Source organism: Heterodontus francisci, chromosome 17, assembly GCF_036365525.1.
Source record: "Heterodontus francisci isolate sHetFra1 chromosome 17, sHetFra1.hap1, whole genome shotgun sequence".
Lineage (NCBI taxonomy): Eukaryota > Metazoa > Chordata > Chondrichthyes > Heterodontiformes > Heterodontidae > Heterodontus > Heterodontus francisci.
The window spans coordinates 34209624-34236234 of NC_090387.1; the positions used below are offsets into that span (position 1 = coordinate 34209624).

A 26611-nucleotide genomic window follows, 5' to 3' on the forward strand; every position below is an offset into this window, starting at 1 on the left:
TCGTCGTTACCTTAGCAACACTTAGCTCCATGGCAACGAAGACAAGCGTAAAAACAAAGTTTATTCTGCTGAAATGACCACACAGTTTAAAACGTCAATATTGGACACTTAGAAAAGAATCTATTTATAAATAATCAGAGTTGCAGTTTGAATGTACCGAAGCCAGGCAGTGAAGACCAGCAGAACAGGCCAGCGTAAACCCTCCCAGTGACGGCTCGGAACAGCCATAAACTCCTTAGCATTTCGGTACGGTTATAGTTTCCTGAAGCATTAGGACAAATATCCAGGATTTACAACGGATTCAATAATATTTGTGGATATCAGCAATACTAAGTTGTGACCATCCCCGTAGTAACTGATTAGATCATATGGATTTATTTCAAAGGGAATGTCAGCCAATTTTTTTCTTTTAAGACAGAGGAAGAGAAAGATTAGCACAATATTTTCCAACATGGGGCTCTGAATGCTAAAGGGAGATGGTGTATGGCAATTAGACTTAGATCTTTTATTTTTTACTGTAAAACGGGTGACACTTTAAGTGAAAATCAGTCGTACACTTTCATGATTCCTGTGACCGTTTCCACCGAAACTACCAGCATATATTTAAAAAGTAAAGCAGGGCGACACTTTAGCACCATATATCTCAGACCAGTGGCTTAACAGTCTGCAGCTACAAAGACCACATTAGAGGTGTTAAAGGAAGAAAAAACAGCGGAAAGATGATCCCATGCCGATTAAGTCACCTGACAACCTCCTGCACCATAGGTAGGTGCATGGCACGTGGAGACCATTAGTCTGAGGAGGTAGAGTTCCAAAGCCTCTTGTCCGAAAAGGCATCAACACCATCTATATTTTACAGCATCACAATTTACACCAGACTTTCTCTGGACCTGGGGAAGACGAGGCCATGCCAGTGGCCCTAAAAGTCACCTCAGCCCTGATTTTTTTTACACCGCAGGAGCCTTACGGTCTGCTACAGGGTACATCTACCCATCAAGCTCCTCAGCAGTCAGGGTTTATAGCGTGTGGCTTTGCAGCAATGGCTGGCTTCCATCACATCCAGGGCACATTGGACTTTTCACATGTGGCCATCAGGGCACTGGAACACAAGCCAGCAACATATGTAAATAGAAAAGGATGCTATACTCTATCCACGTACAGCTAGTGGCGAATATCATGCAGGTCTGTGTAAGGCACCCAGAGAGCTGCTTGTTCCGCTACGCAGTCGGTGGAAAAACAAAGGAAAATCAAGCAGCCTAAAACCTGCCGGCCGATGGCAAGTAAGTAGTGGGATCAGCTGTCGATTTCGGCAGGCAAAGCTTAAGCTTTCCTGCTCTTCCAGGCCCCCAAGGAAATGAAAGCAAAATATGCAAAATTAAATAAAAACAAAAAATACTGTAAATACTCAGGTCAGGCAGCATCTGTGGCAAGGGAAAGAAAGTTAACGTTTCAGGTTGTTGACCTTTTGTCAAGAGTGTTTTATTTTTTGTTTTTGCTCGGATTTCCAGCATCTGCGGTATTTTGCATATGCTTAAATATGAAATTTACCTTTTGGGCCTCTTGTGGTCGTGATCCACTTTACCGATGGGTTGTCCGGGCGACATGAAAAAATACTCTGCTGACTTTGCGTGACTGTTCTTGCTGCCTGCTCAGGAGAGCAGGTGAAAATCAGAAACTGTCAGCTCCCTGGCAGTTATGAACAAATAAAATAAAACTTAGGTGAATTTAACTGCCCAGCCACAGTAAGGATAAAACTATCCCCTACATTTCTGCAATAATATTGAAGTATTCTACCAAATTTTTCATAGATTTATTTGTATTTATTTGTTTTGCAATCTTCAGCATTTTTGCCTATAATAATCTAATGTAGCAGGGTAGAGGTTTTGATTTTATAATCTGTTCATGTAAGTTTTATGGAAGTGATTAAATCTGTGCTTCAGTAATGATCTTTTTGCATTTATGAAATTACATAGACTTTACACCACAGCAACAGGCTTTTCAGCCCAACTGGTCTTTGCTCCACACAAGCTTCGTCCTACTCTACTTCAACTAACCTCATCAGCTTATCCTTCTATTCCTTTCTCCCTCTTGGAGTTAACTAGTTTACCCATAAATACTATCATGATGGCTGATTGTTTGTGTGTATGGGTGTGTGGGCTTTGAGACTCTAGGGTACTTGGATGAGAAACTGAAAGGAACACTCTACTATAGGGAGTCACCTGACCTGGGGGGTGTTGAAAGGTGAGGTAGCACATGCAGCAGCAGTAAGAAGTCGTGATTAAAGCTTGTAAAATCTTTCTTAAAAATAAATCTGTGACTTCAAGTGTGATTCTTTTAGCCTGAGTTGTGACATTGGCGACAAAGATTTAAAAAAAGAGGTAAATACGGAGATATTTGGGATTGTGTCATGGCATTTGCTGGAGCTGATATGTCTGCAATCCAGAATTGAGCCATTTGATTTGTCAGTTGATACCAGTACCATCAGTGTGAAATGGAAAGCGTGGCTGGAGGAGTTTGAAGCCTATACTGACAGTTGTGGTTTGTTTTTGGACGGGATGACGGAGGTGCTGAAAGCACAGCGACGGGCCTTATTGCTGTTCAATAAGGATGCTTCGGTGAGGGACACTTTCGAGATGTTGCCTGACACGGGAGAAAAGGCAGATTATGAACGTGCAGTGAAAGCTTTGAAGGACCATTATATGTTGACAACAAATGCCACATTCCAAAGGCATGTTTTCTGTCAGATGAGACAGAAAATGGGGGCAACAGTAGCTCAATTTGTGACTCGTTTGAGGCAGGCATCGGATGGATGCAATTATGTTGTGATGGATCTGAATAACCAGATAATAGATCAGGTGTTCCAACATTGTAAGTCAGATAAGATGAAGTGCAGGCTGCTGTTAAGATGAGGTGACGTTGGATGACACTTTGAAAATAGCAGCTTCATTTGAAGCAATGGATGGACAAGTTCACAGCATGAAACTTGGTCCCACCTCTGCCATCAGCACAACCAAATCTGAGGTTAACCGAGTGACACAAAAACATTCAGGTATGTGTAAATGTAAATAGCAAAAGTCTGAGAGTGTTTTAGATGTGGCAACTTGGGGCACTATGGAAGAGATGCCTGCTGCCCTGCCAAGAGAAGGATATGCAGAACATGTGAGGGCAAAGACCATTTTGCCAAGAAGTACAGAAGCAAAGCTGAACCGAGTGGGAATCCTGGCAAACCACATAAAGGAAAGAGAGATGAAAGTAGTACAACTGTGAGACAAGTTGAAGAAGATGCAGAGAGTGAGAACACGAATAGCAATCATGGATACATGATTTCTGTCAGCGGGAGCAACCATGAGAAAGTTCCAGTGATTGTTGGGGGTGTTGAAGTGAGCATTATTGTAGATTCAGTCAGTGACAGTAATGTCATCAGCAGAGCACTGTGGGAAGAACTGAAGACAAAGAGAATAAAGTGCACATCTCGAAAATGTGTCAAAAAGCTTTATCCTTACACATATAAAATCCCACTTCAAACTGTTGGATGCTTCACTGCTAGTGTGAGAGCTGGGGATCAGAACGTAGAGGCAGAATTCATAGTGATTGAGGAGGATGGTGAGCCTCTTCTGAGCAGAGAAACTGCCCAAGCCTTGGGGGTGCTACACATTGGATTGAAAGTGAATTCTGTGAAATCCTATGCAGAGCTTCAAGAGGAGTTTGGACCAGTGTTTCATGGAATTGGGAAGTTGCACAACCGCCAAATGAGATTAATCATTGATGAGAACGTGAAGCCTGTAGCTCAGCCTGTATTCAGAACACCTTTTGGTCTGAGAGGAAAAATTGAGGCAAAGATCAAGGAACTGGTTGACCAAGACATCATAGAACCAGTTGAAGAACAAACACACAGATCTTCACTACAGAAGGAAGCAGTTGTGCAGTTTTGGGCAGTTCATGCTACATCCAGAGCAAGGACAACTAGAGAGATGGAAAGAGGGTCAAACAAGATCCAGAATTGGATGACATCAGACAGAGAATCCAAGCTGGAAATTGAGAGAATTGCCCATTCAAGGCATACATTGTTATACGAGATGAACTGTGCACAATTGGGAAGTGTGTTCTCAGAGGTAACAGATCTGAAATGCCACAAAAGCTTAGGCCTAGACTGGTGATGCTAGCTCATGAGGGTCACTTGGGAGTGGTTCTTTTGGGCCTCCTTATCTCGAGAGACAATGGATACGTGCCTGGAGGTGGTCAGTGGTTTGTGAAGCAGCGCCTGGAGTGGCTATAAAAGCCAATTCTAGAGTGACAGGCTTTTCCACAGGTGCTGCAGAGAAATTTGTTTGTCGGGGCTGTTGCACAGTTGGCTCTCCCCTTGCGCCTCTGACTTTTTTCCTGCCAACTACTAAGTCTCTTCGACTCGCCACACTTTAGCCCCGCCTTTATGGCTGCCTGCCAGCTCTGGCGAATGTTGGCAACTGACTCCCACGACTTGTGATCAATGTCACAGGATTTCATGTCGCGTTTGCAGACGTCTTTATAGCGGAGACATGGACGGCCGGTGGGTCTGATACCAGTGGCGAGCTCGCTGTACAATGTGTCTTTGGGGATCCTGCCATCTTCCATGCGGCTCACATGGCCAAGCCATCTCAAGCGCCGCTGACTCAGTAGTGTGTACAAGCTGGGGATGTTGGCCGCCTCGAGGACTTCTGTGTTGGAGATACAGTCCTGCCACCTGATGCCAAGTATTCTCCAGAGGCAGCGAAGATGGAATGAATTGAGACGTCGCTCTTGGCTGACATACATTGTCCAGGCCTCGCTGCCATAGAGCAAGGTACTGAGGACACAGGCCTGATACACTCGGACTTTTGTGTTCTGTGTCAGTGCGCAATTTTCCCACACTCTCTTGGCCAGTCTGGACATAGCAGTGGAAGCCTTTCCTATGCGCTTGTTGATTTCTGCATCTAGAGACAGGTTACTGGTGATAGTTGAGCCTAGGTAGGTGAACTCTTGGACCACTTCCAGAGCGTGGTCGCCAATATTGATGGATGGAGCATTTCTGACATCCTGCCCCATGATGTTTGTTTTCTTGAGGCTGATGGTTAGGCCGAATTCATTGCAGGCAGCTGCAAACCTGTCGATGAGACTCTGCAGGCACTCTTCAGTGTGAGATGTTAAAGCAGCATCGTCAGCAAAGAGGAGTTCCCTGATGAGGACTTTCCGTACTTTGGACTTCGCTCTTAGATGGGCAAGGTTGAACAACCTGCCCCCTGATCTTGTGTGGAGGAAAATTCCTTCTTCAGAGGACTTGAACGCATGTGAAAGCAGCAGGGAGAAGAAAATCCCAAAAAGTGTGGGTGCGAGAACACAGCCCTGTTTCACGCCACTCAGGATAGGAAAGGGCTCATGAGGGTCACTTGGGAGTGGTTGATGCTAAGCAAAATTTACAAACCAAAGTATGGTGGCCAGGGGTGGAGAAAGATGTGGAGCAGTTTGTCAAAGTGTCTCATGGATGTCAACTTGTCAGCAGACCCAATCCACCAGAAGCAGTACGCAGCCCACTGTTACCAGCTGGGCCATGGGAGGATGTAACAGTTGACTTCTTAGGCCCATTTCCATCAGATGAGTCCATACTAGTGGTGATTGACTATTACAGCTGTTATTATGAGTATGTGGTAATGAAGTCTACAATGGCAGAGAACACAGCTTTGACTAAAATATTTGCAAGGCATGGTCTACCAGTCACTCTGTATTAAAACAATGGGCCACAATTCATTTCACAGACCTTTGCAGATTTTATGCAAGTCACAGGCATTCTCCATCACAGAGTAACCCCTAAATGGCCACAAGCAAATCGGGTAGTGGAATAACAAAACCAATCTTTAAAGAAAGAGATGAAAATTGCTCAGGCTGAGGGTAAAGACTAGAAAGAGGTGTTATTGTCATATGTGGCCATGTACAGAGCAACTACACACACTGCGACAGGATAAGAGACCAGCTGAATTGATATTTGGACGCAAAATATGCAGCAAGATACCGGAGTTGAGGGACATTAGAGTTGATCAGAAGGTTCAAGATCAGGATGCTGTGAAAAAGGGTGCTGCCAAGTTTTATGCAGACCACAGAAGGAGAGCTGGACAGTCTGATGTGATGCCAGGTTATGAAGTATTGCTGAGATGGAAGAGTCCGAGTAAAATGGATACACCATATTACCCCAAACCATACACTGTCATTGCCAAGAAGTGTGACTGTGCAGTCGCCAGAAGGAGGAATTCTTCATGTGTCAAAAAGTATCATGGTGACAAAGACACAGCAGCAGATGAACCAGATGTAGGAGCTGAGGCGAAGCTGACATCCAGCAATTCAGAAGTCCAAGCCAGTGATGCTGTTGGCAGGCAAACAGCTTGCTATCCAGAGGAAGAAACATCGGTTCCAGAGGCGGCGATGACACTTCCTAATCCTGATGCAGTGACCAGAGTTCCTGAGACAACAGGCAGACCATGGCACAGAGAAGACCATCAAATCTATATGAAGATTTTGTGTGTGATTTATTGACAGAACATGAAATTGGAAATCAGTGTGGAGCAACAATTGGTGATTTAAAACAATGTGATTTTAAGTTGAAAAACAGCAAATCTTGACACAAAGCATATGCCTAAATGTGGAGCTTTGTGTTGTGATTATGTTAAAGTTAAATCTGTGATTTCAAATGTGATTCTTTCAGTCTGAGATGTGACAAATACAATTCTCACTATTCTTGCGTTCTCCTCCATGTGGTAGCAATAATAACAGAAAATGCTGGAAATACTCAGCAGGTCAGGCAGCATCTGTGGAGAGGGAAACAGAGTTAAAGTTTCAGGTCAATGACCCTTCATCAGAACTGGGAAAAGTTAGAAATGTAATAAGTTTTAAGTAGGTCAAACAGGGGAGGGTGGAAAAAGAACAAAAGGGATGGTATGTGTTAGGTCAGAAGACGGGAGACATTAAATGACAAATGAGTTGATGGGCAGAACCAAAGGGAGTAATAATGGGACAAGTAAAGAAATAAAAGATATGTCCAGAGTAGGTGCCAATGGCAGAAAAATGAACAGCTGTCGTCTGAAAACAGAAACAAGAGAAAAAAGTGAAAAACAAGATTAAGGCCAAAACACACAAAGAAAAGGAATCAAAATGGGGTTAGAGATTACAGTCTGAAATTGTTGAACTCAATGTTGAGTCGAAAAGGCTGTAATGTGCCTAATCAAAAGATGAGGTGCTGCTGCTTGAGCTTGCATGGAGCTTCATAGGAACACTGTAGTAGGCTGAGGACAGAGATGTAGTGTGAGAGTAAGTTGGAGAATTAAAATGGCAGGCCACCGGATGCTCTGGGTCACGCTTATGGACTGACTGGAGCTGTTCCGCAAAGTGATCACCCAATCTGCGTTTCACCCCAATGTAGGGCAGACTGCATTGTGAGCAGCAAATACAGTATACTAAATTGAATAAAGTACAAGTAAATTGTTGTTTTGCCTGGAAGGATTGTTTGGGGCCTTGAACAATGAGGAGAGAGGAGGTAAAAGGACAGGTGTTGCATCCAGTTCTACATTCTAATTACCCTCTAGGTAAAGGAGTTAATAGAAAGATAGATTCTCTACTCATTGGGCTGAATTTTGTTCTCCTCCCAACTGCAGGTTTCGTAATGGGTGGTGCGGGGAATCGGAGTGGCAGCGGCCGCCTTGGAACCCAATGCCAGGATTGCTGGTTCTGATTCTCCCTGTGGTGGGATAGGCTGATGATGGCCTTCCCCCCCCAAAAGCCAATTGAAGCCCTTAAGTGGCCTATTAACGGCGACTTAAGGGTGTCTTCCCGCCACCACCGGTATCTTACAAGCGTTGTGGGCGGGACCCTTCGCCGCAGGGGGAGGACGCCTTGGAAAATGCAGACCTGGGAGAGGGTCCCTCCTTCGTGGGCAATTTGTGGCCCATGGAGGACTCCCACTGGGAACCAGTTCACCCCTCTGGATCCCCCCCTCCCCCTGGACCAAACACTCACCTCCCCTTACTAGGGCCTTCTGGACTGGCTCCGGCGATCCCGCCTCACCTACCTTTTCTCCAGGGTTCCATCGTTGGGTTTGGGTCTGAGGCCTCTGCAGTACCGGCAGTGGCCACCCACTGCTCCTGGTGGCGCTGCCGATACTGCTGAGCTGCCAGCCCTGTAATTGGCTGCCAGCACCTGGGGGCGGGATTCCCGTCCCTATTAAGTCTTTAAAGGAACGGAGATTCCGCCTCCTTAAACGTTCACCGCAAAAGACTGGAGGATCACTCCCGGGAGCTGAAAGAATGCAGAGGTGGGGTTCCCCCCGCCTTTTCAGCCTGGCGCCGGGAGACCCACCTCCTGCACAAAATCCAGCCTATTGTGGTAGATTTTCCAATTGTTTGCACCCAATTAAGGGGTGTTAATCTGTTAAACCAGTTAGACCCCCTCGCAATTTTTTCATTAGATTTTGCACCAGTATAAGTAGTCCCCACAGATAGCTTCCCCCTGCTGAACGTTTTCACAGCTACTTACTTCTGACCTAATTGTTTCTTCATCTGTTTTACCATTTAAAAAAAAAGAAAGCTTTTTCAGTGAACTTGAGTTGGTAGACTTGCTGAAAAAAATCATCAGCCCTTGGAGGTGGTGTACAATGGAAGCAGGAAGACTATGGATGATGCACTAGTATTAATAATGTGGATTCATGTACTCATGCCAATCCCAGAGGCAGACGCTTGGGCAAAAAAGTAAAATCAGCTGTGTAAACATAAAACTGCACATTATAACAAAATAACATTCTTATATTGTGCCTTTAACATAATAAAACATCCCAAGGCACTTTACAGGAGCATTATAAAACAAAGTGTGACACCGAGCCACAAAAGGAAATATTAGGTCAGATGACCAGAAGCTTGGTCAGAGGTAGGTTTTAAGGAGTGTCTTAAAGGAGGAAAGCAAGGCGGAGAGGTATAGGTGGCTATTCCAGAGCTTGGAGCTTGGGCAACTGAAGGCGCTGCCACCAATGCTCGAGCGATTAAAGTCAGGGATACAAAAGAGGCCAGAATTAGAGGAAGGCAGATATCTTGGAGGGTTGTGGGGTTGGAGGAGATTACAGAGATAGGGAGGGGCGAGGCCATAGAGGGATTTGAAAAAAGGATGAAAATTTTAAAATCAAGATGTTGCTTGACCAGGAGCCAATGTAGGTCAGCGAGCACAGGTGACAGATTACAACTATTAATCTCTACTGCAAAAAAATGGAATGTGTTCAAAACTGTAAAGAACAGCATTAGTGTAACTGATAGACTTGTAAGGCAGTTGGTGCAGAATGTTGCCTTTTAATCTTATTGGTTCATTCTATTTCCACTTCATATTTAGGTTTCCTTGAGTCATGCATCATTTTTCCATTGAAAGGGTACCCAAGATGGCTCAGTCCTGTACCTGTCAGTGAATGTCTGAAGCAACTTGAGGTGACTTGTCCTCTGATTTTCTCTCGAACCATTTAGACTCCCATTAGGGAGCTGGAGAATGGAAAATCTTGAAACACCACCTCCTTAAGGATATACACTGTGGGAACAGATGAAACTGTGCTTTGTTCCCTTTTGTGAGAATATTTGGACATCAGCTGCCAGTGCCAGCAGACAGCTTAATTGTCAGTGTGCAATTCCGATTCTGGGGCAGCTGGAATACGTGTCCCATGAGCACATAACAAAGGTTTCAATTAGACAAGCTTTCTAAATAAAGCCAATAACAAATCCTGTTATAATTTATAGAACCTTTTTAATCATATGTCATCTTTCCAAGCATTCCTGAGTTAATTTAAGAATCTTCTAAAAAAAAATTCATATGTATAAGCTCTTTATTACCTTATAATGTATGTGTTATTAAATATGTCTGTCCATCACTCAGATTGGGAAAGAGACAGCTCCTTGAAAAGAGGTTCAATTAAGGACAGGAGGGTCAACACAAGACTATCTGATTCCAAATGTAGTCCGTGGTGAGTCCGAGGGATAATATTTTTTACAACTGCAAAAACAATTATTTCTTATGCCATCGTGTAAATAATCTGATAATATTACTCTGCCCTGATGTAATCACCATCAACTCTCAAGCCTAATCAGTGTCAACCCATTTGTTTTAACACTATTATTAAAATAACGCTGATTGGAACAGCTAGGTATCACAGTGTTCATTAAATGTAAGTTCAGTTTCAATTTTAACTATCATTTTATGCTTTAATTTTACTGTTCTTTGCAAGGAAAAATGCATTTATAAGGCATGATTCACATCCTCATAATGACCCCAACCACTTCATTATCAGTGAAGAATTTTTAATGTGTAGCCATTGGGGCGGCACAGTGGCGCAGTGGTTAGCACCGCAGCCTCACAGCTCCAGGGACCCGGGTTCGATTCCGGGTACTGCCTGTGTGGAGTTTGCAAGTTCTCCCTGTGTCTGTGTGGGTTTTCTCCAGGTGCTCCGGTTTCCTCCCACAAGCCAAAAGACTTGCAGGTTGATAGGTAAATTGGCCATTATAAATTGTCACTAGTATAGGTAGGTGGTAGGGAAATATAGGGACAGGTGGGGATGTTTGGTAGGAATATGGGATTAGTGTAGGATTAGTATAAATGGGTGGTTGATGTTCGAAGGGCCGAAGGGCCTGTTTCAGTGCTGTATCTCTAATCTAATCTAATCATTGTTATTATCATAGAATCATACACACAGATGGAGGCTATTTGTCCCATTGTGTCTGTGCTGGCTCTATGAAAGAGCTTTCCAATTAGTTCCACCTAAGAGGACAGACAGAGGGTTGGTTTAACATTCCATTTGAAAAGCACCCTCACTATTGTATTGAAGTGTCACTGAGATTATGCACTCAAGTCCTTGATGGGGGCTTGAACCTTCTGACTCAAAGGCAAGAGTGCTACCATTGAGTCAAGTCTGACTCCCATACTAAACTCAAGTGAGGTCGATCTTTTAGTTACGAAAGAGACTCTGTCTAATGACAATGGCTGAGTTATTCTCAATGTATTACATTGATGTCTAAACCATTAAGAGTTTTAACTGGATTAATAGGATATTTTGTACATTTTTTATTTATGTAGGACATTTATACTGGAAATAAATATGTGTATACATAAACCCACACATGCTCATCCATAACACCTTAACCTGCAGCAGAAAGCAACCCTTTTATTCACATGTCTGGACAATAGCATTTTTTACTTTAATTAGATTGTTTTCATTTGTATATCCAATCTAATTACTTAACACAATTGTGATATAGCCATTGATTGGTTTTGGACTAAAGTATACCTCCAAACCACAAAATAAAAAACAAGTAAATCTATGACACAGCCACAAACATACAGACTAACTTCCCATTTAATTTGCCACAGATAAAAAGGTTGGATATGTGACGTTACCAGATTCTTAAGGCTAAACTACGGGTATCCATCACGTCACAGATTTTAATTTTACAGATTAGTGCACCTATCACAGAGTTTAGTGCGGATGGGTGCAAATGAGGAATTTGGGCATGCAAGACAATAGAATGAATTCAGCGTCCATATTGAAATTAATGGCTGGAAAATTATGTGGGCCCTGACCTCTCAGGAGCAGCTGCATTTTGCTTACCAATTACAATATGTGTGATTTGAGTTAATCAATCTCAATGTCAGCTGAATTGTCAACAAGAACTGTGCGCTGCTGTTTCTGAAAAAATTATATTAGATATTTTGGCACACAGATTAATGAGGGTTTCACTAATCATAAATATTAAGCAGATAGAAAATGAATAATAGTGCAGATTCTGTAGGTTCTGAGGTATGAAATACTGCTTTTGCTGTTGGCTTTTATAAACCAAAAAAGGAATTCATTATTATATAATGCTCACTTTTATAAGCATTATCTAAAAAAAATAAGCGCAATGCTGATGATCACAGCTTAATCCCTTGCCTTTGAGTATTTCTAAATGACTCCCCTTTCATCTAATTTAATTAATTGTTACCATGGAGATATAGTCAGCCAACACCACATCAGTAATGCTGCTGCTACACCTCTGCTGGGGTGAGCTGCAGTTCCCGTCATTTTTATTATTTGCCCTTCGCACAGGAACTTGTCAAGCAGGTGGAAAATCATTGCACCAGTTAGATGTCTTCCTGCTTCATGGCACAGGATGCACAATGTTGCTCAAACACAATTATTGCAGCCCCTAACTTTAGATACATTTTTATCTTAAGTTTTCACTTTCCTGTTCAGGTAAATGATTTTGTCCTTTTTTATTCTCTCAGACTCACTTTAAATCAAACTCCAGAGACAATGTGCAATTTGAAAAATTGAAAAATCAAACAGTGCTTTAGGGCTTAGTCACATCCTCAGCCTGTGACTAACTGATAGCAAAAAATAACCCCTCACCATCTTCTCACGAACATTTCCATTTTTGAAGAATTTAAATCTTCACACAAAGTCTGACAATTGTAACAGCACTGGCCAAATTCTTCACAAATAGTGTTCTTGACTCCAACAGATTTGCAGTCTGTCACATTTTAGATAGTGTTGTTACTATTGGTAACAGCTTAGACTGTCCCAAGGTGTTGCTGCAATGATTCATCTTTCCCTCTGCAACTGTGGTGAGAATACCACCTTACGTTTGGAAATAGTTACAAGAGAAATATTGAAAGCTAGAAGCAATGTAGGGCAGCATGAAAATAAATGACCAGCAAATGATGCACGCCACAGAAGACTTAGGGATCGAAATACAAATGGTGTAAGATATAACACTCTGGTCAGTATGCCTTGGTGCTTCAAAAGACAGATTTTCTAACCATGAATTCATGCCATCACATTTGCTAAACAAGAGTTGAAGGAAATGTCTTTAACATTCCCATCAGCAACAATCTGACATAGTCATACAGTCAGAATCATATCTTCCAGCCAACAACCCAGAAGGCTTCCAGTGGGGTTCCACAAGGTTCAGTACTAAGTTCCATGCTTTTCATTGTACATATCAATGATGTAGACTTAAATGTTGGGGACACGATTAAAAAGTTTGCAGATGATACAAAAATTGGCCATGTGGTTGATAATGAGAAAGAAAACTGGACTGCAGGAAGATATCAATGGACTGGTCAGATGGGCAGAGTAGTAGCAAATGGAATTCAATCCAGAGAAATGTGAGTCAGTGTATTTGGAGAGAACAAACAAGCCCAAGGAATATACAATAAATGGTAGAATACTGAAAAGTGCAGAGAAGCAGAGGGACCTTGAAGTACATGTCCATAGATCCCTGAAGGAAGCAGGACAGGGAGATAAGGCAGTTCTTCTTCTTTGGCCTCTTTGTCTCGAGAGACAATGAGTAAGCGCCTGGAGGTGGTCAGTGGTTTGTGATGCAGCGCCTGGAGTGGCTATAAAGGCCAATTCCAGGGTGACAGACTCTTCCACAGGCGCTGCAGATAAAATTGGTTGCCGGGGCTGTTACACAGTTGGCTCTCGGCTTGCGCTTCTGTCTTTTTTCCTGCCAACTGCTAAATCTCTTCAACTCGCCACACTTTAGCCCCGCCTTTATGGCTGTCCGCCAGCTCTGGCGATCACTGGCAACTGACTCCCACGACTTGTGATCAATGTCACAGCACTTCATGTCGCGTTTGCAGACGTCATTAAAGCGGAGACATGGACGGCCAGTGGGTCTGATACCAGTGAGGAGCTCGCTGTACAATGTGTCCTTGGGGATCCTGCCATCTTCCATGCGGCTCACATGGCCAAGCCATCTCAAGCGCCGCTGGCTCAGTAGGGTGAATATGCTGGGGATGTTGGCCGCCTCGAGGACTTCTGTGTTGGAGATACGGTCCTGCCACCTGATGCCAAGGATTCTCCGGAGGCAGCGAAGATGGATTGACTTGAGACGCTGCTCTTGGCTGACATACATTGTCCAGGCCTCGCTGCCATAGAGCAAGGTACTGAGGACACAGGCTTGATACACTCGGACTTTTGTTTTCTGTGTCAGTGCGCCATTTCCCTACACTCTCTTGGCCAGTCTGGACATAGCAGTGGAAGCCTTTTCCATGCACTTGTTGATTTCTGAATCAAGAGACAGGTTATTGGTGATAGTTGAGCCTAGGGAGGTGAACTCTTGAACCACTTCCAGAGCGTGGTCGCCGATATTGATGGATGGAGCATTTCTGACGTCCTGTCCCATTATGTTCGTTTTCTTGAGGCTCATGGTTAGGCCCAATTCGTTGCAGGCAGCCGCAATCCTGTCGATGAGTCTCTGCAGACACTCTTCAGTGTGGGATGTTAATGCAGCATCGTCAGCAAAGAGGAGTTCCGTGTTGAGGACTTTCCGTACTTTCCTCTTCGCTCTTAGACGGGCAAGGTTGAACAACCTGCCATCTGATCTTGTGTGGAGGAAAATTCCTTCTTCTGAAGACTTGAACGCATGTGACAGCAGCAGGAAGAAGAAGATCCCAAACAGTGTGGGTGCGAGAACACAGCCCTGTTTCACGCCACTCAGGATAGGAAAGGGGTCTGATGAGGCGCTGCTATGTTGATTTGTGCCTTTCATATTGACATGGAATGAGGTGATGATACTTAGTAGCTTTATGAGGTAATGCATTTTGGAAGGTCTAATGCAGGTGGGAGGTATACAGTAAATGGCAGAACCCTTCGGAGTATTGACAGGCAGAGAGTTCTGGACGTACAGGTCCACAGGTCACTGAAAGTGGCAATGCAGGTGGATAAGGTAGTCAAGAAGGCATACGGCATGCTTGCCTTCATCGGTCGGGGCATGGAGTATAAAAATTGGCAAGTCATGTTGCAGCGGTACAGAACCTTAGTTAGGCCACACTTAGAATATTGCGTGCAATTCTGGTCGCCACACTACCAGAAGGACGTGGAAGCTTTGGAGAGGGTATAGAGAAGGTTTACCAGGATGTTGCCTGGTCTGGAGGGCATTGGCTATGAGGAGAGGTTGGAAAAACTCGGATTGTTTTCACTGGAACGACGGAGGTGGAGGGGCAACATGATAGAGGTTTACAAAGTTATGAGCAGCATGGACAGAGTGGATAGTCAGAAGCTTTTTCCCAGGGTGGAAGAGTCAGTTACTAGGGGACATAGGTTTAAGGTGCGAGGGACAAAGTTTAGAGGGGATGTGCGAGGCAAGGTTTTTACGCAGAGGGTGGTGAGTGCCTGGAACTTGCTGCCAGGGGAGGTGGTGGAAGCAGATACGATAGCGACGTTTAAGAGACATCTTGACAAATATATGAATAGGAAGGGAATAGAGGGATATGGGCCCTGGAAGTGCAGAAGGTGTTAGTTTTGGCAGGCATCAAAATTGGCGCAGGCTTGGAGGGCCGAATGGCCTGTTCCTGTGCTGTACTGTTCTTTGTTCTTTGTTCTTTGGTGGACATCCCATCTTTGCTAATAGTCTGAAGAGACCACGTTTGCTGACGAGGTCAAAGGCTTTGGTGAGATCAATGAAAGCAACGTAGAGGGGCAGTTGTTGTTCTTGGCATTTTTCCTGTAGCTGGCAAAGGGAGAACAGCATGTCAATGGTGGATCTCTCTGGCTCAAAAGCCACACTGTGCCTCAGGGCAGACACGCTCAGCCAGCTTCTGGACCCTGTTTAAAGTGACTCGAGTGAAGACTTTCCCGACTATGCTGAGCAGGGAGATTCCAACGTCGTTGTTGCAATCACCGCGGTCACCCTTGTTCTTATAGAGGGTGATGATATTGGCATCGCGCATGTCCTGTGGTACTGCTCCCTCATCCCAGCACAGGCAAAGCAGTTCGTAGAGTGCTGAAAGTATAGCAGGCTTGACACTCTTGATTATTTCAGGGGTAATGCCGTCCTTCCCAGGGGCTTTTCCACTGGTTAGAGAATCAATGAGTTCCGAGTTTGTTGGCTGTTCGTCCAGCTCATCCATGACAGGCAGAGACTGGGCTGCATTGAGGGTGGTCTCAGTGACAACATTTTCCCTCGAGTACAGTTCTAGGTAGTTCTCCATCCAGCAGTCCATTTGTTTGCGTTGGTCAGTGATTATGTCCCCTGATTTAAATTTGAGGGTGGCGATCTTCCTGATGGTTGGCCCAAAAGCTCTCTTAATGCCATCATACATTCCTTTGATGTTTCCGGTGTCGGAGGCCAGCTGAATATAACTGCAGGTGTTGCCACTAGTCATTTGCGCAGCGCCTGGCTGTTCTTTGTGCAGCGCTTCTGGCTGCTTTAAGTGCTACAGATGTTAACTTGCTGGGGGCTTTCTTGTAGTTCAACAGTGCAATGCGCTTAGCGGCTATGACAGGTTCCAGCTCTTCAAAGTGAGATTGAAACCAATCTGCGTTCTGCTTCACAAGAAGGCATAAAAGATACTTTCCTTTATTAGCTGGAGCATAGAATATAAGGCAGAGAGGATATTCTAGAACTGTACAAAAAAAATTAGTCCACTGCATATATTTTTGGTCACCGCATTACAGGAAAGATGTGATTGCACTAGAGGGTGCAGAGGAGATTTATGAGGATGTTGCCAGGACGGGAAAATCTTAGCTATGAGGAAAAACTGGATAGGCTGGTGTTGTTTTCTTTTTAACAAAGGAGGCTGAGGGAAGTTTGAATTAAAATGTTGGGGGGCACAGAATTAGAGTAATTGATAGAAGAATTATTGGGGAGTTGAGAAATGGAGATGTGTAACATTTGCTGTCTGAGCTGTACACAGTTTATTTTCTATATATTTTGTAGTTGTCCATGATAGCGCCCCATATGTCATGGTCAGTAGAACACACTGATGATACACCCTCATCCTTAATGCCAGTGGTATTTTCTTATCACAGAGAATATCTCTGTATTTCCTGAAATAACTGCATCCTGCCCTAATCCTACTCAGTACCTCTTCATTTGTGGATCATTCATCTTTAATGTTTTGCCCAGATGTTTGTATTCAGTCACTTTTTCAATTTCTTTGTGTTCAACTTGTTTGCTATCTTCTGTCTTAAAGTTCGTCATATACTTTGTTTTTCCTTTATGCATTTTCAGTCCAATATTTTTACTTTCCTTATTTAAGTTACTTAGTTGTACTTCTAAATCTTTAACAGATTAAGTAATTAGTGTGACATAATTTGCAAAGCGTAAGTCTGTTAGCAGTTCTCCATCAATATTTTATCCTCTCTCCTATAAGGGTATCTTCAAATATGTCTTATGCTACTGTGGTGAATATTTTTGGTGCGATTGTATCCCCTTGTCTCACTCCTCTTTCAATACTTATCAACTGTGTTACGTCTTTGTCGATGTGTATTCTGGCAGGTGTAATGAATTACACCAGAAAACCAGGGTTAAGGACATCATTGAGAAGATCAAGGAAGCCAAATGGAGATGGGTTGGGCATGTTGCTTGAAGAAATGATAACAAGTGGACAAAAAGATTAATGGAGTGGCAGCCAAGAACAGGAAAAAGGAGGAGACCGAGAAGAAGATGGAGAGATGGCATAATATCATATCCAGGAACCACATGGGTGAGAACAGCAAGGGATAGAGATAAATAGAAAAGGCATGAGGATTGTTACATCTTACAGTGGAAGAACACAGCCAAAGTGATGATTGTGATGAAGAGGAGAAATGTTTTCATCCAGTAGGTGATGGTGGTCTGGAACTTACTGCCTGAAAGGATGGTAGAAACGGAAACCCTCACAACATTTAAAAAGTACTTAGATATGCACTTGAAGTGCCATAACTGACAGGGCTACGGACCAAGAGCTGGTAAGTGGGATTAAGCTGTATGGTTCATTTTTGGCTGGCACAGACATGATGAGCTGAATGGCCTCCTTCTGTGCAATAAATTCCTATGATTCTATGATACTCCTCCATCACCATCCCTGGGTATGTCCTGTTCTGCCGGCAGGACAGATCCATCAGAGGTGGTGGCACAGTGGGGTACAGTTGGGAATAACTGGCCTTAGAAGTCCCCAACATTGTCTCTGGACCTCATGAAGTTTCATGGCATCAGGTCAAACATGGGCAAGGAAACCTCCTGCTGATTACTACCTACCGCCCTCCCTCAGCTGATGTATCAGCTCTCCATATTGAACACCACTTGGAATAAGCACTGAGGATAGAAAGAGCACAGACTGTACTCTTGGCAGGGAACTTTGATATCCATCACCAAGAGAAACTTGGTAGCACCAGTAGTGACCGAGCTGGCCAAGTTGTGAAGGACATACCAGCCAGACTTTGTAAGGACAGGAAGTTAGGAAAAGGTGGTGGGGTATCTCGGTTAGTTAAGGATGACATTAGTACAATTAGGGGACACAGTTTAAAAATAAGGAGTCTCCCATTTAAGACAGAGATGAGGAGAATTTTTTTTCTCTCAGAGGGTTGTAATCTCTTGTTATGCCAATGTGCTTTATTGAATGATAATTCTCTTTAATCCACTGACTGGAGATCTGAATTAATATTTTTTTTAAAGACATTTTAAAAAGACAAGCTGCCAGCAAAGTCATCTTTCATCTTAAGATGATCAACTAATTTGCAACACTGCATCCTACACTGCAATGCTTGTGAGGAGAGAGACAAAATGTCTGCTAAGTCTGCAGCAAGAACCAAGACCCAGGAAGTTTAAAGGAACTACCTGTTCTGCCAGCAAGAAGAAGAAATACTGCTAACTGCTATGTTTGAATCGCTGAGTAACTCTCCATCTGTGGTTTTAAGCTGGTGTTTTTTCTCTGCAGTAGAGGAGAGGAAACTGGACTCTGACTTGAGCAGACCCTAAGTGGGGGACCCCCCCCCCCCCTCTCTCTCTCTCTTCATTCCAGCTTGAAAGCTTTCAAATCCTGCTTGTTGGCTGACCACCTTTGCATACTCCGGCTACAATCCGCAACTGCATTGGAGGAAATCATCTGCATCGCTATCTCCAAGAGCTTCACTGAACTAGTCATCTACCTCTTCAAACTGAAAGCCTCCGCACCACTGAATTCAGCTAGAAGCCAGCAAAATCACCAAACTCCACAGACTGTATACCCTTTTAATGGACTCTGAGCTCAACCAATCTACATTTCCCCACTCTGTAACCAACTTATGTGTGTGTAAATCCCTAGTATGTGTGTAAGAGTGAAAGTTGGCACATTGTTTATGATTTTATTAGTTCGGTTTAGGTACAATAAAATTAACCACTTTCTTTGTTAACTCAAGAAAACCTGTCCAATTGGTTCTTGTTATGATCAAAGCAAGTAAGTAATCAAACACTACTGAATTGGCCAGTACTTTAAGAAAGAATTAAACTTGTTGTGGTCAAACAAGGAGAGGGAAAAGAGGGAAACCCTTCAACCCCTCCTCATTTGACCGTAACACTGTGGAATTCTCTTCACAAAACAGCAGTAGAGGCAAGGTCATTGAATATTTTTAAGGCTGAGTTGGATAGAATCTTGATTGACAAGGAAGTCAAAGGTTATAATGGGTAGATAGGAAAGTACAGTTGAGGTCACAATCAGATCAGCCATGATCTTACCAAATGGCAGAGCAGGCTCGAGGGGCTGAATGGCCTACTCCTGCTCCTGATTCTTATTTGTAGACTTAGCCTGTGGCAGATGGTGAGAGAACCAACACAAGGGAAAAACCTACTTGACTTGTCCTCACCAATCTACTTGTCGCTGATGCATCTATCCATGAGAGTATTGTAGTAGTCCTTGTGGAGACCAAGTCTCGTCTTCAAATTAAGAATACACTCCATCGTGTTGTGTAACATGACCATCATGCTAAATGTGATAGATTTAGAACAGATCTAGCAACTCAAAACTGGCCATCTATGAGGCACTGTGGGCCATCAGTAGCAGCAGAATTGTATTCTACCACAATCTGTAACCTCATGGTCCAGCATATCCCTCACTCTAACATTACCATCAAGCCAGGGGACCAATCCTTGTGCAATGAGGAGTGTAGAAGAGCATGCAAGGAGCAGCTCCAGACATACCTAAGAATGCAGTGCCAATCTGGTGAAGCTACAACTCAGGACTACATGCATGCTAAACACTAGAAGCAGCATGCTATAGCTAAGCAATCCCACAACCATTGGATCAGATCAAAGCTGTGCAGTTCTGCCACAGTTGTGAATGGTGGTGGACAATAAACAACTAATGGGAGAAGGATCCATAAACATTCCCATCCTCAATGATGGCAGAGCCCAGCATGTTACTACAAAAGATAGGACTGAAGCATTTGCAACCATCTTCAGCCATAAGTGCCTTGTGGATGATCTTTCTCAGCCTCCTCCTGAGGGCCTCACCATCTCAAAAGCTCGTCTTCAGCCAATTTAATTAATTCCATGTGATATCAAGAAATGACTGAGCACACTGGATACCGCAAAGGTTATGGGTCCTGACAACATCCCAGCTAAAGTGCTAAAGATTTGTGCTCCAGGACTTGCCGCATTGCTAGCCAAGCTGTTCCAGTAGAGCTACAACACAGGCATCTATCCAAAATGTGGAAAATTGCCCAGGTATGTCTTAGCCACAAGAAACGGGACAAATCCAATCCAGCTAACTACTGCCCCATCAGTCTACCCTCAAATCATCAGCAAAGTGATGGAAGATGTCTTCGATAGTGCTGTTAAGCAGCACTTTCCAATAACCTACTCATTGATGCTCAGTTTATGTTCCCCCAGGACCACTTGGCTCCAGACTTCATTACAGCCTTGGTCCAACCATGGACAAAAGAACTGAATTCTAGAGGTGAGGTGAAAGTGACTGCTTTTGACATTATGGCAACATTTGATGAACTGTGACATTAAGGAACCCCAGTAAAATCTGAAAGAAAGCTTCCCATCAGTTCGAGCCATACCTGGACAAAGGAAGATAGTTGTGATAGTTTGAGGCTAGTCATCTCAGCCTCAGGACATTGCTGCAGGAGATTCTCAGGACCCTGTCCTCGGCCTAACCATTTTTAGCTGCTTCATCAATGATCTTCCCTCCATCATGAGGTCAAAAGTGGGGATGTTTGCTGTTGTCTATACAGTTTTGAGATCCATTCGCAGCTCCTCAGATTGTGAAGCAGTCCTAATTCTTTTCTAACCTTTGCCAGTTCTGGTGAAAGGTCACAGACCTGAAACATTAACTCTGCTTCTCTCTCTACAGATGCTGCCTGACCTGCTAAGTACTTCCAGCACTTTCTGTTTTTATTCCTGCAACTCCCCACTGAACAGCACTATGGGAGTACCTTCGCCATACAGACTGCAGCAGTTCAAGGTGGCAGCTCACCACCACCTTCTCAATGGCAATAGGGGATGGGCAATAAATGCTGGTCTTGCCAGCGATGCCTCCATCCCATGAATGAATAAATAAAATGGCATTTTATTGCCACATTGGTAGCATTTATCTGTTTAACCTTTACTGCTGCAGTGTTGTTCCCAAACACCAGTGCAGTAATGTAGAACAGTCTTTACAGTGATTTTTTTGTGGGGAAAAACTATGAAAGGGAAGGGAGAAAGACCATTAAGTCTCATGAAACGTGACCTCAACGTAATTCATTAGACAGCATTGGTCATTTCTGACACTGTGGGAAATTATAAATACTGTTTGCTACTTAGGCGCACAGATTTTGTTAGAACCAAGATTCGGGTAACCGTAGCCTTAAAAGTTTTTAATTAAATTATTGACCTCATTCTTTCTTTCAAGCAATTTATCCCTTGAGGACACTTTTTGCACAAAAATTGACTTCTTTTCCAAACCTTCTTCCTCTACCAGACATAATAAACCAGGACAATCTGTTTACTACAGGTAACGCGGTAGAGTTCATATACAATCTATCCAAAATGCTATTTGTAGAATGGTATTGCATTTTAAATTAACCCCGCCCCCACTTTTTATTATAGCATTGGTCTTGATAAATATTGAGCATTTTTAATAAAAATGTTTTGCTGGTAGTTGAAAATGCGGTGCATATGACTTTCAGCTCTAATTGTGAAATGAGTGCACCTCTGATCACACGCTCTGCTTAACACGTAATATTTTTACGAGAGAAAACTGTCAGAAAAAGCTTAAGAGATGATGTTAAAAAAATCCCTGTAGGACAATGCAACAAAAGATGGTGTAGTCCATATGAATTATTGAGGTAGTTTTCTTTTATGTTGAAAAGCTGCAAATAATTTTGCCTAGTTTACTTATGACACAGCGCTGTGCAACTAAATTCATTCAGTTTTTGTAGGCAATACTAGTGAGGAATTATGTTGTGATTCATAGAGTGAGATAGCGTGCCGAATGGTACACCCCAGCTACAGTTTCTCTCTTGGGCTGACTGCCAAAGACCGTCTGCAGTCTCTTTTCCTCATTTGCAATGCAATACTTACTTTGCACTGTAATCTCCCAATTTGCAATCTGATATGCTTGCATTGCATTGTTTTTTTGTGCTGGTGCAATGCTCAGGTTTTTAAAATGAGATGCTGGCTTTGAGATCTGGGTGGTGTTGATCTTTGGCACTACAGCTGTTTTTTTACGGGCTCGCCTTTTTCACTTCTCTTTCCCTCTGATGGTGCTTGCAGGAAGGTGGGATCGAGTCAGACTGTCTGGATGGAGAAACAAGGAGGGGCAGTAGCTGAGGGTAAGCAGCATCTTACACAAAAACAGTTAACCCTTTATATCTGGAAGTTCTTTATAACCTGCAGAAGTGAACAAGGATAACACCACACATTATTTATAAAAGTGATATTCATTAAAATGCGATTTTTACATTCATTGGGACTGTCAAGAATACTTGTAATATTTAAACTGAAAAGAAACAATTTCTCATATCTGTTTAGCGCGCGATCAAAATGAGGGAGGATTGTGCACCTGACAACTGTGACATTTGTATATTTTAATGTTCACTTACTACGAAACAACTACTCCATAAACGTATTCCTAGTAAATTCTTGGTCTAACATTGAGCTCAATATTTAATGTTCAGTGGCTTGTTTAAATAGTTAAATTTTATGCACATTATTTTACAATTTCAAACAGTAATTACCTTCCACAGATTTCATCCAAATTAACTGTTTATACAAGAGTTAATTCAGTGTATCACTGATTTCTAACAATTTGCAACTGATACATCCATTGAGGAGTATGTATACGTTATACGACATTACTGCACCTAGAACTTGAGTGCTGAGGATTTGCTTTCACGTTTATTTGTTTCATAAAACGCAAGTGATTTTTTTTAAACACACCATGTTGGTTACGGTAACTGGACAGTTAGAACAAATGAATCAGAAAATAATGGAGAAGTGGCGGTGTGGGCGGCAGGGTGTTGGGGGGAACGTGTTATCCGGATAAATATTCTCTTTCCTTAAAGTATTAGTTTCTGTTAAGGTGAGAAAGGTGTCACGGAGTCCCTTTCAGCCTTCACCTGGTCTTACTGTAACAGGATTTAATTTTTAAACACACTGTTTTGAGCTCCCCCTTGGTGATTCCTTGTTCACTGCTTTCAAATTATAAGGCAAAGAAATGAACACAAACAAGCTTTTTTAGGTTTAAAGAAGAAAAATGAAATTTATTAAAAATTAAAGTTAAACTTTAATTTGGGTAACGCCTACGGATACACGCCACGCCCCACGCTAGCATGCATATGCGATATCCACATGCAAATAGAGACTGAAAAGAGCAGAAGAAAAATAAAGTGGAGAGGTTTGAGGCAATATCTGGAGTTTCTTGTTACTCTGCTTCGAGCTCATTGTAGAGCCCTTTTGTAGGTAGTTCTTGCTTGTAGGTAATTCTTGCTTTTTGTTGGGGCCTAGTATTCTTTTTAAACCTTGTTTACTGTCGGAGACTTTTCTCTTTTGGGGTTCATGTGTCTTCAATGGATGCCAAAGCTGGTGGGAAAGAGACGAGAGCAGACAGGAGAGAGATGTTCTCAATCCAGGAGCCAGGAACTTTCTGCCAGTTCAAAACTCTGTGACAAGTTCAAATAAAAAAAAAACTCAGGTCAACAGATTAATCTTGTAACTAGCTGGTGTGACCACGTCCGTTTGTGTATTCGGCCATCTTAGCAGTTAACCTGGAATGCGAGCTTCTCCGCCCTCAGCGTCTGGTAATCAAAAGTCCATTGTAGATTAAATTGGAGTAGGGAGTAGCCCCTTTGTCCTTTCCAAGTACTGTCTGTTAATATGCAAAAATGTCTCTCCAGCCAAGGATGCATTGTGGGGTTTTTTAACCAGTTCTTTCTTCACTCCAGTAACAGTTTAAAATTAATGTTCATGTGGCGAAATTAATATTCCTCATTCCTGGCAGTTGGGGGCCTGCGTGACAATTTCTTGCTGAAGTATGATTCCATGGGCACCACTAGTGGCGCTCCAGTACTCTGCCCTTATTCAGAGAGTCATTTTTATTTATTCATGTGCGAACTTTGACTAAGAGTAGTAGCAAGTTATTTAACCCCATGGGGCGCCACAGCTGAACTGAATCCCATCCTCACCTCACTTCCAGACAGGTATACTTCAAGACCCAACAGGAACGTTGACTGATGTTCTCCTCTTCTAACCCAGGACTGCTGAGATTAATTGCAACCATCTTAGCTGTAATCAACCAATATAGCACAGACCAATTCTGGGATTCCTTTTCTGTATAGCCCAGGTACTCACTGCCTAACTCAGTAAGTTATGAAGTAATCAGAGGAAAATTAGTCTTCAGCAATATCCACTGTCCCTACATTAGGCAGGAAGAAACTTAGTTATGGTTAGTGTTTCCAACAACTGCCCTGTGATCTCTGCTGGAAGATGCATATGTGGAGGGGGAGTTGGGAGAAGATTGGGCTTAAAACCATGGCCACACCACCCCCCACACTACCATATGGAGAAGTAATCTGTTGATATTCACTTTCTTTCAATGGTTTGGTTGAGTGGGCGGAAAAATGGCAAATGGAATTAAATCCAGAAAAATGTGAGGTAATGCATTTGGGGAGGGCAAACAAAGCGAAGGAATATACAATAAACAGGAGGATATTGAGAGGGGTAGAAGAAGTGAGAGACCTTGGAGTGTATGTCCACAGGTTCCTCAACGTGACAGGACAGGTAGGTAGAATGGTGAAGAAGGTATATGGAATGCTTTCCTTTATTAGCTGAGGTATAGAATACAAAAGCAGGGATGTAATGATGGAACTGTATAAAACGCTGGTTAGGCCACAACTGGAGTATTGCATATATTTCTGGTCACCGCATTACAGGAAGGACATAATTGCTCTGGAGAGAGTACAAAGATTTAGAAGAATGTTGCCAGGGCTTGAAAGTTGCAACTGTGAGGAAAGATTGGATAGGCTAGAGTTGTTTTCCTGAGAACAGAGTTGACTGAGGGGGTGACGTAATTGAGATATACAAACTCATGAGGGGCCTAGATAGAGTAGACAGGAAGGACCTGTTTCCCCTAGCAGAGAGTTCAATTACCGGGAGCACAGATTTAAGATGATTGGTAGAAGGATTAGAGGGGACATGAGGAAAAACTTTTTCACCCAGAGGGTGGTGGGTGTCTGGAATGCACTGCCAGAAACGGTGGTGCAGGCAGAAACCCTCAATTCTTTTAAAAGGTACCTGGACATGCACTTGAAATGCTGTAAAGTGGGATTAGATTGGGTAGCTAGTTTTTTCAGCCGGCATGGACACGATGGGCTCCTTCTGTGCTGTAATTGTTCTATGGTTCTACGCCTGCTTTATTGAGGTAAGCGGTGTCCATGGAACCATACCCCAAGACTGCCAGCTTTAGGAGAGGGAAAATTAGGGGAGATAAGGAGATATGGCAACAACTTGATGAATACAGCACTTTAACAAAGTCTTAAACAAATGGTATCTACCACATTCTGTTACTGAAGAATAACATATAAATCAAGCTGTATGAAAGACAAAGCTCTACATTTGGGATAATTCTCTATAACTGTAATGCAAGAATTAATATCTCTGCTTGTCTGAGCGAATGCAGGGAGAAGTACAATGCCCTTTTTCCAGCTAACAACCTTACTTCCTTCCCTCTTTGCCCTGAGCTCACACATGTACACAGCTATGACCCAATACACTGTGCTTTCCTGCTGGGGGGTGTGGCCAGGATTTGACTGCTGTATGGTATGTTTCAGCCGGTTCTGGAATTCTATACCATGATCACAGCCATGTAAAGATAAGTACCTTAATCATTATTACCCAATTGCTGATTAAGATTTTAGACAAGTCAACAGAACTTGTTGTTTGTTAGTCAAAGAGTCATAGAGTTATACAGCACAGAAACAGGCCCTTCGGTCCATCGTGTCTGTGCCGGCCATCAAGCACCTAACTATTCTAATCCCATTTTCCAGCACTTGGCCCATAGCCTTGTATGCTATGGCATTTCAAGTGCTCATCTAAATACTTCTTAAATGTTGTGAGGGTTCCTGCCTCCACCACCTCTGCAGGCAGTGCGTTCCAGATTCCAACCACCCTCTGGGTGAAAACATATTTCCTCAAATCCCCACTAAACCTTCTGCCCCTTACCTTAAATCTATGCCCCCTGGTTATTGACCCCTCCGCCAAGGGAAAAAGTTTCTTCCAATCTGACCTATCAATGCCCCTCATAATTTTGTATACCTCATTCATGTTCCCCCCTCAGCCTTCTCTGTTCGAAGGAAAACAACCCTAGCCTTTTCACTCTCTGT

At 43.1% G+C, this 26611-nt stretch overlaps 1 protein-coding gene across 3 annotated transcripts in view; it reads left to right on the plus strand.

The window, feature by feature from the left end:
• The first annotated feature begins 86 nt into the window (after positions 1 to 86).
• Positions 87 to 26611, plus strand: part of dbndd1 (dysbindin domain containing 1) — a 62479-nt gene continuing 35954 nt past the window's right edge. The window contains exons 1-4 of one of the 3 annotated variants that reach the window (XM_068049256.1): positions 899 to 1280; positions 9373 to 9464; positions 9904 to 9991; positions 22506 to 22564. In XM_068049256.1, coding sequence (XP_067905357.1) covers positions 22534 to 22564 — 31 coding nt within the window. In that variant the 5' untranslated portion in view covers positions 899 to 1280; positions 9373 to 9464; positions 9904 to 9991; positions 22506 to 22533. Of the gene's footprint in view, positions 247 to 898; positions 1281 to 9372; positions 9465 to 9903; positions 9992 to 22505; positions 22565 to 26611 lie in introns of those variants that run through there. The other 2 variants (XM_068049255.1, XM_068049254.1) reach the window with 2 other exon arrangements.